At 46.3% G+C, this 11619-nt stretch overlaps 1 protein-coding gene across 2 annotated transcripts; it reads right to left on the bottom strand.

Moving 5' to 3' along the window:
- Window positions 1-283: 283 nt before the first annotated feature.
- Window positions 284-11070, bottom strand: RPS6KL1 (ribosomal protein S6 kinase like 1). Of its 2 annotated transcripts, none has more exons than XM_081911628.1 (11): window positions 10890-11070; window positions 8495-8803; window positions 7466-7590; window positions 7219-7311; window positions 6596-6643; window positions 4747-4879; window positions 2318-3268; window positions 1526-1615; window positions 1086-1168; window positions 680-775; window positions 284-586 (listed from the first exon to the last, which is right to left on the bottom strand). In XM_081911628.1, the coding sequence occupies exons 2-11, from the start codon at window positions 8727-8729 to the stop codon at window positions 476-478; spliced, it is 1965 nt and encodes a 654-aa protein (XP_081767754.1). In that variant the 5' UTR covers window positions 8730-8803; window positions 10890-11070; the 3' UTR covers window positions 284-475. The 2 variants fall into 2 exon arrangements, with proteins under 2 accessions (XP_081767754.1, XP_081767753.1); XM_081911627.1 differs by having other exon boundaries at window positions 8495-8811; window positions 10890-11069.
- Between the last annotated feature and the right edge of the window lie 549 nt (window positions 11071-11619).

Below are 11619 nucleotides of genomic sequence, written 5' to 3'. Positions count from 1 at the left end.
GCCATCTGGCATCATCCCTGATTTCTGGTCATGCTGACTGAGCATGGTGGGAGCTGGAGTCCAGCAACATGTGGGAAGGGAGGATGCTGGCTACGTCAGCCTTACAAGATGCTCATAATCTTTGTTCATGCTTTGAAGGTTAACTCCAGCAGGCTAAATCTTCCAAAGCTGAATTTGATCCCTTTAGCTGCTATTGGCATATAGCTAGGAAGCAGAATAGGAGCAACTCAAAGCTGAAAAATCTACAGCCAAGCTCTGTGGATTTCCCCCTGAGCAACAGCGCTATTGGCACCACCCAGGTCCACAAGACCCGGGATATGTATGTATTTATTCATTCATTCATTCAGGAGGCAAGTGCTTCTAGAAGGATTTGGGTTTTCCATCTGGCAGGGACACAATCCAGCAGTTAAAACAGCCGGGTGCTGCATTCTGGAAGCACAGCTCCACACCATCCCCCAAATCTCTTTGGTTCTTCTTATGCAACTAACTTGTTCCATTGGATGGTGCTGAAGAAAGGGTGTGCCTTGATCCTGTTCACTCCCTCTTCACCAGAGCCTAAACGTTGCTTGGGATCATATTGCAGCAGCTGGGAAGGGAATGGGAGATGGTAGTTCAGACTCCAAATGCACACTATCACAGCCATCCTCCAATTCTAATGCTAACTGGCCAGCATTCTCACCTCGGAGACTAGGGATGAAGCAGACTGGCTGAGCTTTTCTGGAAGATGAACCTTGGTGTGAGGATGAATCCCTGAGGGGTGATTCTGGGCTAAAGACTAAGAGATAAACAGCTATTAAAACCAGGCTATCCTGCAGCAAAGGCTGCTAATGCTAAGGATAACTGTTCTGAAAATAACCCAGTTTGCCCATGCCAACTAAGTAAGCAGTAGACTCCATGGTGCAGGCAATCCACGTCAACAAAATTTACACTTTGCAGCAAAGAAGGGAGAGATAACAAGGTTCAAATGCAGTTTGTCGTGCTCCTAGTCAACATCACTTTGTGTAGCACCACTATCACCATTAGAACGCTTTCTGTTTTCCTAATACTGGCTTGCCAATCTAGATATGACAGGTTTAGTTACTCACAGTTCCACTCAGTAACTCGTAGAGCAGCGCCCCAAAGCTCCACCAGTCGCAAGCTTCGGTCAGCTTAGAAATTCCACCCACCTCTGCAGAGAAAAGAGCGTGAATTACAGCGGCAGAAAGACCATGCCAGAAGCCCTTGTCTCCTGTAACCACCTGGGCAAGATTCTTTAAAAGGACTGTAGTCACAAAGAGGGGTGTCTCAGGTCAGGCCAGCTTGCCTGTTTTATTGCATTTAAGAGCATTTATAAACCACTTAATATCTAAACATTTCCAAGTGGGGTATAATATAAAAGCAGTATTATGAAAACAAAAATACAAACCAAAACCAATATAACAGCATAAAATGACTTAAAAGCAAATAAAAGAAATAAATGGGGGGGGGGTGATCTATCTTTCCTCTTGCCCCCATCTGTCAAGGGAAGAGCAAATGTCTTCATTACCTGGAGCACAGTATAAGTCTTCCAGCGCCTCATCGCAACACTGTGGTTCCACCTCGGTCCACTGGCCAAAGTATGTGAGATGGATGTGACCTACGAACCCACAGAAATGGCAAGAGCAGTTATGCAAGGCCAAGAAAAACAGGAGGCCTCAGAAGCCCCTAGTCACCTTTCTGAACACTGACAAATCCCCATTTGAGTTGCGAATCTCAAAAACTGCCCTTGGGTTTAAGTCTTGGGCACCTGTTTTATTAAATGACAATATGTGCTGTCTATTCACAGCTCCCCTGTAAGCCGAAGGAAATAAACAGGAAATCTAAGCATGGTTCAAGTGATGTTATTTAGCAGAACCAAAATGCTGATTGTGGGACTGAACTGAGATATAGACCTGAGGACAGGGAAGCTTTTCTTGCAGTACAGAAAAATGACATGCTCAGTTGGTAAAGCACAAGACTTAATCTCAGGTCATGGGTCTGAGCCCATTGAACAAAGGGGGGTTGGACTAGGTGACCCTCGTGGTCCCTTCTAACTTGGATTCTAAGTTCATTCTCTCTCCATCTCTTCCCTCGCAAGTGTAGGTGAGAGTGTGTTTTGGTCTCAACCACTTTCCTCTGAGGGAATTTGGCCCTGGGAGTGTGCTCTCCCTGCCCCTCACAATAGTTTGTTTTTCTGTAATCTCACAAAACATAAGGGAGAGGGAGCTGGAAGGTTTTCCCAACGAAACCAAATGCTCCACAGCTACCAAATACAACAGACTAGAGTTTTCATTCAGCCCCTTCTTGGGAGAAAACTTACCAGTATCATCCAGCAGTAGGTTTCGTGGGTTGAGGTCCTGGCATAGGATCCCCTGCTGGTGGAGACCCTCCAAAGCCAAAACCAGCTCAGCTGCCCAAAGTTGGATCTGGTCCTCACTTACATCCCAGGCCCCAAGGCTGTCCCTGTGCGCATCCTGGTTCGCTGCAGACCCATATTGCCTTGGTGCCAGCTGGTTTTTGTGCTGTTTACGCTCAGTAGTCAACTCTTCCTGCAAAAGGCTCCCTTCTTTCATTTGTGTCACATTCCGTTGGTTCTCCTGACCACACGGGTTCTGCTGAAGAATTCCAGGATGCACCTGTCTTTGGCCAGCTGGAGAATGCGCAAGCTGTGCTATTCGGTGACATGGAGCTTCTGTTTTTGACACACATCCTCTTCCTGTCTCTGAGACATGTTGGCTAGATCTCTCGCCTGCATGTGGTTTTGGCTCCTGCTGTGTGGTAGCTCTCTCAGATATGCTGCTGATGCTATCAGTTCTGATAAGTGAGTCACACGACCTGAAAGTCCTCTGGTTGACCAAGCAGCGATGCCCCCAGTGTGCTGGTTTCAAATTAGATTGTGTAGACAAAGTGTGTGTTGCACTTAAATGCTTCCCTCCAATCATGCCCCATGGTCCAACTGCAGGTCCAACATGCCACTTCTCGTTAGTTGATGTTCTCACATGCATATGGTCAAGGGACTTCTTCCGAGGCAACGAGTGGTCACCACTTCTGAATACATTTACAGCAGTAGGGATCTGGCTAGCACTGTTCTCAGGGTAGAAATTGCCGCTCTGCTGGGACACAGAATCGGCTTCTTGAGGGTTTCCTGTGACCCCTTCTTCACTGGTGTGATTCAAGACCAAGCTGAGCTTTGCATTTGATGTATTGGAGGTGCTGGAGGATTTATGATGGGAACAATTCTGTGAGCGAAGATGGGACCAGAGGGTCCCCCCTGTGGAAAAAGGAAGAAGGGCTTCTCAGAAACATGCCAACTCCAGTTCCCCAACAGCTATGCCTCCTCTTCCATTATCCCTTCTAATACAGTTGCCTGCTAGCCTGATACCAGGCCGCAGAGAATAAGAGGGTTGAGAGGACAGAGAGAAGGCAAAGTGGTTCAGTTGATCTCTTACTGAACCAGCTCTATTAGGAGGATCAGGCAGCAAGCTTTCAAACCGCACAGAGAAGCTTTTCCTCCCCCCGTCAGGATTAACAAAAGCTTAAGTGTTCCCAATTTTATTCCTGCCTGAAGAAAAATGATGTGCAATTCAAAAGGCTGCTAACCTACTATATGTCTGCAGTCAGGCCGGCAGAGGTATTAGCTAAATTCAGAATGCACAGGATAACTATTCAAACAACTCTCAGAGGAAGAAGCAATCAAAGTTTCTGGCGAGATAATTTCTCAGACGCCACATGCCCAAAAGTTTCCCACCCCCCTCAGGTTAAGGATAGAGTGGATGACCTGCAACCATAAACATGTGTAACAAGCTGCTATAGGGTGACTACAAACCACAAAGCCAGCTGGGATTTAATGGAGAATGGCAGAAAAGAAATCACACAAAAAAACCAAACTGGAAGATTCCAATGTTATATTTCTGTAACTTGCAGAAATGCTGCAGGAGAAACCTAAAAATCCTGTTCCTCAGACAAGTGCCTGATAGCATTGATCTATTAAAAGACTTGCATAATGGGTCCCTTTTTATCCAGATCTGTTCTAGCAACAATAAGTTTGGACTACAACAACATAACATCTGACCTGATCTGCAGGAAGTGAAATACCGTATTTTTTCATGTATAAGGCTATATTTTTTCCTAAATTTTTGAAGTTTAAAATAAGGGGTTGTCTTATACACGGATAGTGCACAGTACATTTTCTTAATTTGGGGATGAAAAAATAGAGGGCGTCTTATACATGGGGGAGTCTTATACATGGAAAAATACGGTATTTTGTACAGGATGGCTGATACTCCAATTCCCTGCTATCATAAAACCAATCTGCTCTACGTGCAAGTGCACACAATTCCCAGTTCCCTGAAGGAGAAATTAGTTTACAGTTGAGTTATCCTCTACAATGAATTTTTCATCTTCCTGTACTGGATGCTACACTCAAGGTATCTCAGAGGGTTATTTGGTTCACGGACAGAAATAATTCCACTCTTTCCCCTTGCTTGCACACTGATAAATCTTAGTCCAACTTAGTCTTAGTACTTTGCACGATCTCCAATTTGCCCGAAGGTCTCATTTTGTATTAAAAAGCAAATGAAGCCATGTTGGCCCATGATAAGAAAAACAACCCAAAACTCACAGTTGGGCAAGACTTTCATTAGGACCAAGTAAATTTAGCAACAAACGCAAAACTCAAGCACTCAAAAGATTTACCCAGGTGAGGCTGGGAAATAGGAGTGGGGAAATGGCAAATCCTTTACCACTCACCTTTCACGTGCTCCAGGTGGAGGAAGACAGAGTCTTCACTTACAGAGTAGCACAGCAATTCAACCATAAAGGGGATTCCATGTGGGATGATTGTCTGCCTTTCACGGGTCTCCACGTGCGATTTGGGGAGGCTCTGGAAGGGAACACAGAACCAAGAGATGTGGGTTGGCTGTCTGAATGCCGTTTGGCCAGAAGAGCCCAGCAGCCTCTTCCAGTGTAGCAAAGGCCCTCTTACCATCCACTGTATTATAGAACACAGTTGGAAACTAATCTGTAAAAGTCCAAAGTGTGCAGAATGTACAGGAGCCCTGCATGTTTTCCATTTAAGTACTCTGGAGCAGCAAATGATTAGCTGACAAAATATGTTGATGTATTTTTCTATAGACTCTGTGCCATTTCAACATTGGCCCTGTACACGAGTTAGGCAGTTCATTATTGCTGAAGAATTTCATTGTTGCCCCAAAATACCTCTGGTTTTATTTGCAAGTGATTCCATACTGGAAAACTTTGAATTGAAAGGCGGTGCATGCTTTAAATACATTAAAAGTGCTTGTTATTTCAGGTATTAATAAATTAATGTTCAAAATTCCTAAGTGTGTTTTTTTAAAAGCAAAAACAAAAACCACACATATACAAAAATAATAAGAATTAAAACTGATCCTGGAAATAGAAAACTGCCTGCTGAAATAGGAAAGTCATTGTCAAGCACCAAAGTTCAGCATGAGACACCCTTTTACTGCAGCCAAGGTTCCCCCCTTCTTTCTTAGCATTCCTTTGGTGCAAGTGCTTCTGCAGCTCAGGAAGAGCAAGGGGACCAGTAGAGAGGCCTGATGCTATAAAGAGGCATTGGCCAAGCAACTTCTCAACAGTAAACAGAAGGGGTGGCAGATACATAGATTCTGTGGAGAAAGGCTCTGCTATCTTGCCCTCTGTTTAGCCTGAGTGAGGCAAGCACATATTCCAGCTGAGCTGAGTCCACAAGCTCAGAATAGGTTTGGCCTGGCAGGTAGAAGGAGAAATCCCAGTAATTTCCACCAGTGATAACCATCTTCACCTGCTCACATCAGGTGCTTACATCTCCTCAGCTCCCAAAAAGGGGTTACACTAGTTACCCGATTGGCTGAAAGAGTGCCAGATGTCACTCAGCCCAACATGGGGAGGAAGCCCTTAAAAAAGGGACTAGTAAAATAGTCCCTTTGTCCCTCACATTCCGTCACGAGTTCCCTCTCCTCCTCAGGTTTCACCGTCCATTTGGATAACCCTGTAAATGAGCACCTATGCTTTGTTACTTGTGAGGGGTCCAGAAACCTGCTTGTAAATAACTAGGTCAGCATAGATAGATTTGAGCTAAAGGGTTCCTATTATTTCCCAGTCTGCTTTGTCCTCCTGTCTTCATTTTTATTCCTAGTAAAACTTGGCTGCTGCAGTCTGAAGTGTGTTAACACCAAACCCTAAGATTCTCACCAGTTTGTGATTTTACGCACGAGTCTTTGATTCATAAATAGGCTGCCAATTCTTTCATTTAGATTTTAATTTAATTTAAAGCAGCACTTTAAAATAGCTTGTATTTGAAGAATAAGCTTTGTTCTTCTAAAAGGAGAAGAGGGCTAGTGATGGATTTGTAAAAGGAATTCCTCAATAGAAAAGGACATGAGCAAAGCTTCACAAATTGGACAGTATGGAGAGATTGGGGCTAGCTATCACATCACAGATACTAAAGAGAACAAGATTGAGCCCAGGAGGGCTTTTTCAAGGCTAGGTTGGTTCTCAGTAACACCATGTCTAGGATTGCCAAAGGGAAGGGAAATAGAGGAAAGGAAGTGAGTGAGAGGAAGGCGGATGCACATACCTTCAGTATAAAGGTTCCCCCAGTAGCAGGGTCCTGCACTATCTGTACCTACAAGCAACAAAAGCACAAGTTAACCACAACAGTGCAATGGTCTGCCTGGTACTCATATGCACCTCAAGGTTTTAGGGTTGGGGAGAATCTCTCTTTATTCTCTCAGGCATTTTAAATCAGTGTTGTTGTTTCTAATTTCCTGCAGCTTTTTAGAGCTTCGGTTGTGTGTGTGGCCCTGCTGTTGTTTCATAGTACTGCTCCTTTTCGTTTTGCTTCTTGTTGTTTTACATGATGAAAACTTGCCTGATGAGATGCATTAAAATTTGATTGACAAACCAGCAGAATCCTGAAGCAGCTAAAGATTGGATTTCATAGGCTGGAGCCAACTCAGTTTGTTGCATGAAGTCATGAGGGTGGCTCTAAGACAAGGATAAGGAACTTTAGGCCCTCCAGATGCTGTTGGACAACAGCTGCCCTCAGCCCCAGCCAACATGGCCAATGGTCATGCACTGCAGCAACACTGGGGGCGGGGGGGGATTAATATTTAAGGTTCCCGGGCTTCTTTGGGCTTTTGCTACAATCGCCAGACATGGTTAATCTTCTAGAACACCATTTCAGGTGCAACTAATTACCTTGTCAATTATTCCTACAACCTTACAGTGCCTCAGGTTCTCCACTGGTGCGCTGAGTGTCCTAATTGGCCGAAAGCGAAGGCTGCTGTAACCCTGTCAATCAATGAAAAATTGAGAAACGTCTTAGTCTGAGAAACTAGGTGGAGTAGAACAAAGGAGACAGTAACAGTACTTGGTGGTTTTTGTTTTTTAAACTGCTGGAAATCCAGCTGCATGTCCCCTATCCCCCCCCCAAAAAAATTCTCACTGTTTCAGTGGAGCTTCCATTTCCCAGAGTTCGTTGTAGATGGCAGTTGAAGATCTCTTCAGCACGTTTCAAGTACTGGGTGATCTTCCTCTTCACAGCTTCACGGCGCTCCTTATTAGGATCCACTGCATGAGAGGCATTACTCATTCTTAGCTCTCATTTTATGTAGTTCTTTTTAGATCCTCAGCTGTTCCTCACATCACAACATGCCTGGCCCAATAGGCAAGGCTGTGTGTTCCCCACACTTTTAAAAAGCTAGAATTCTGCACCCACAAGCAATCTAAATTCTGTGCCACAAAAAATGAATTCTGTGACATTTATAAATTCGCTATAAGAAATTACTCAAACATAAGGGTTAAAAAAGAATGGGATTGTTTTAAAAATTATTTGTGTAAACATGGTTCCCAAATCAAAACCTGGATGTGCCTGGAGTAAATTTCACAAACTAAAAGACAATTAGAGGAGATATTCTATATAAATAGAAGGTTGGAAGTATATTAGAACACAGTACAAAAGAAAATGAAATAAAGAGAGATGATGTTAAGAGGTAGAGGGAAGTCAATTATGTAGAAGATATGAACATGTATAGAAGAATAAATAGACTATGTATGTTTATGTAAAGAAAAGATGACATTTATCTGTAAATTTTAAATTGCTCTCTCTCTATATATATTCACATAATTTGTATAATTTCACATATTTTTTCCAATATTTTTTCCTCATTTATTCACCCTATGAAGAGCATTCGTAAGTTAGCCATGCACCTTCCATGCTTCTATGCTCCACCTACCCCAGGGTCCATTGGTGGACCCTACAGTCTCAAATTCCAGCAGCACCCTGTGTGGTGTCTAACTTTGTCCCACAACCAGCAGCTCTGCGCTTCCATTCTACATCATACTTGTGGCATCCCATGTAGCATCCTCGAGGCTCCACACCCAGTAAAAATGAACTGGTCGCACTCCCCTAATTCCGCTTCTGCCAGGATCCCTACATCTTTCACAACCCACCCACTCCACTTCCCCACCGTACCCTGAACCCCGTTGAGCAGCACATCCACGCCATTCTTGTAATGGTTGAAAGCTTCTTCGTAGTCCTCGCTCACATCCCGTTCCAAAGCCAGGCGGATCTGCTTGGCCGCATCCACCAGGTAGTCACGCTTCCCAGTTCCATGCGCGTCAACGCCCCCTGGCGCAACCCGGCTTCGGATTTGCTCAAGATATACTCGGGCCTGGGAGAAGGCTCGAGTGCAGGATTCGGAATCCATGCCCAAACCGTTGCTCAGGGGGTCACTCTGCTTAAAAACTGGCCATTCTCAATGAATCCTCACCAGCCTACTTCCTGTAATGCTTGAGACAAAGGCAGAATTAGAGGTAGAGAAAAAGGAAGGGTGAATTAGCAGGTTAGGGAGAAGATTGGGGGCGGGTGCAAAGGGCTACAAATTGGAGCTAGAAAGTGCCAGCACTCAAAAGAGTGGAAAGAGTTTGCAAGCAATACAGTCTCTGCAGAAGGTCTGTCACCTAATGAGAGTTGCCCAGGTATGAGTGAGAGTTTAAAGTATTTTGTCAAGGATTAAACACTTGCTTAATCCGTTTTAAACAGGCCTTTGGTTGACCTGATCAACATTCTATACCCTTTTAAAATGTGGCTCTTTTTTGGGGGGGGGGGTATTATTGGGTTACAGTCATACCTTGGGATAAATGTGCTTCAAGTTACCGTACTTTTCGCCCCATAGGGCGCACCAGCCCATAGGGCGCACCTAGTTTTTTTGGGGGGGGAAATAAAGGGGGGGAAATTATTTTACCCCCAGGCGCGGGGCGGGGACGGGGGAAGCCCGAGCTTCCCCCGACCCCAGCCCCCAGAACAGGCTGCTATCCGCAAGCCTAGGGAGCCTGGCCGGAACTCCCGTGGGCTCCCAAGGCTTGCGGATAGCTTCCTGAAGCCTAGAGAGCGAGAGGGGTTGGTGCGCACCGACCCCTCTCGCTCTCCAGGCTTCAGCGAAAGCCTGCATTCGCCCCATAGGACGCACACACATTTCCCCTTCATTTTTGGAGGGGAAAAAGTGCGTCCTATAGGGCGAAAAATACGGTAAGCATTTTCGGGTTGCGCTCTGCGGCAACCCAGAAGTAACAGAGTGCGTTACTTCCAGGTTTCGCCACGTCCAAATGCCCAGATGGTCAAAATGACGTCACATGCATGCGCGGAAGCGGCAAAATGCTTGCTTCAGGATGCAAACGGGGCTCCAGGACGAATCCCATTCGTATCCCGAGATACCACTGTATTGTTTTTATTTTGATTTAATATATTGTGATCTTTTTTGTGAACTGCCCTGAGACCTCAGGGTATAGGGCAGTATATAAATTCAGTAAATAATAATTGCAAATACAACCATGGTATTGAATAAAAGGCACATGCTCATGTCGCAGTAAGCACCCTCTTAGAAGAGGCTTTCCCCTCCTCCTCTAACAGGAGAAAGCCTCTTCTGAAATTGTGCCAACCACCTGTTGTTTCCATAAGTAGATAGCACTAAAAACAATTTTTAAAAAAGAATCTAAGAGTTTAAATCGATTATTCAGACCACATCAACCAACCCAAGGCTGCAACCCTGCTTTTGCCCAGGCCAGGCCTTGGGAAGCAATAGATAGGTGTGATTAAGGTTCACAATAGGTTTCTGCCTCCACCGTTTTTCTGCAAGCGAAACCCAAGAGGCTGTTTAGGCTCTTGTTCCTCTCGGAGGCAAGCAGACCGGAAACAGAACGGCGGGTGCTAACGGTATGCCCCTGGCTGCATGGTTAGCCTCGGGGCCTTTGGACGCTTAGGTCAGGCGGAGCCACAGGCCCGGGAGGGAGGGAGCTGCACAGATTCGGACGCTGGACGAGCCACACGGCCAGGACTTGGCTCCCCATTCTCCCTCCGGCGCTAATAAAACTACCAGCCTCAACTTGGAGAAGGGTCGGTGCAGGAATCCCAGAAGCGTTGAAGCAAGGTGCTGTGCTGCTAAGAGAGGGCCATTGTGTGCGGGCATCCGCTGCCGGCCTTAGAAAGGGGGGAAAGGCCTCGCTAGGGAGATGGCCGCACTTGCAAACCCACCCCCCTCGCTCCATGGTTGCAGCCAGAATTTTTATTAGGAGGGCAGGACTTTTGTTGGGGGGGGGGCAGAACCGACGTGATTTGGACAGCTAAGTATTTCCATTGTTTTACTCGATCTGGAGGGGGGGGGGGGTTGCAGCTGCCCCGTGACGCTTAAGGAAGCAGGTGGTGCAAAAGATAAGCTGGAGTGGGGGGGGCGAACCTGGCCTAACCCCCCCCGCCCCCCCCTTCTCGGCTTAGAACGCGCTGCAACAACCTGCCCGCATCTTTCCCCGGGGTGTGTGTGTGTGTGACGTGGGCAGGGCACAGGTGCCTGCGGGGAAGGGGCACCCCGTACCTAAAGGAGTCGTGGTGCCTGAGATGCTGGTCGGAGATGAGGGCGAGGCACGGAATCCCCGGCGGCGGCGGTAGCGGCGCCTCCTTCTCCTCCTTCCATCTCGGCTCGGGGATCCGGCTCGCCGGTGGAAGAGCCAGGTGTCGGAGGATGCAACTTGCGGGGGCTGTGTGGGTGGTCCGCGGTTGCAGCGATTGGCTGCGGATGAGCTCACTAGCCGGCCTTTAGAATAAAGCACCAATCCCCGGGCAGCTGGCTCGAGAGCTGCCTCTTAAAGAGCCCGCGTCCCTGTCGGCAGAGCCAGGCTGCGGAGTCCAAGTCTGTCTCCGGGGGTGGGGTGGGGAAATGAAATCAAAACTGTTAGAAATGAAATTAGAAATATTCCTTGGGCTGCCATTCCCCCTAAAGAAGTACGTGATTGTATACATGTATTCACTTTCGATCTCATTTCACTTTGTCCTCCTGGGTCAGAGGACTATGTCAATAAATTCCGTCCCGTTTCCAGAGTCGGTGTTATGGCTTTAGTCCGTGGTAACTACCTCGATTCTCGTAAGCTTGCCATACTATCCAAATGACTGCTGGGAGAGGACTAGTGTATTTGTGGGGTGGTGGTCGAAGCCATGTTTCTGCTAAATCTCTCCGTGTGGAACTGAGCTACTGGAAAGGCAATACACCTAGTGAAAAACGTTTATTCTTTCAACATTATTTCACATGACCCATGCTTTTGTCTGTA

This window comes from Podarcis melisellensis (genome assembly GCF_964234715.1).
Source record: "Podarcis melisellensis genome assembly, chromosome: 1".
Taxonomy (NCBI): Eukaryota; Metazoa; Chordata; class Lepidosauria; order Squamata; family Lacertidae; genus Podarcis; species Podarcis melisellensis.
The sequence above is the reverse complement of the archived record's forward strand: the minus strand, read 5'-3'. Positions and strand labels throughout refer to the sequence as shown.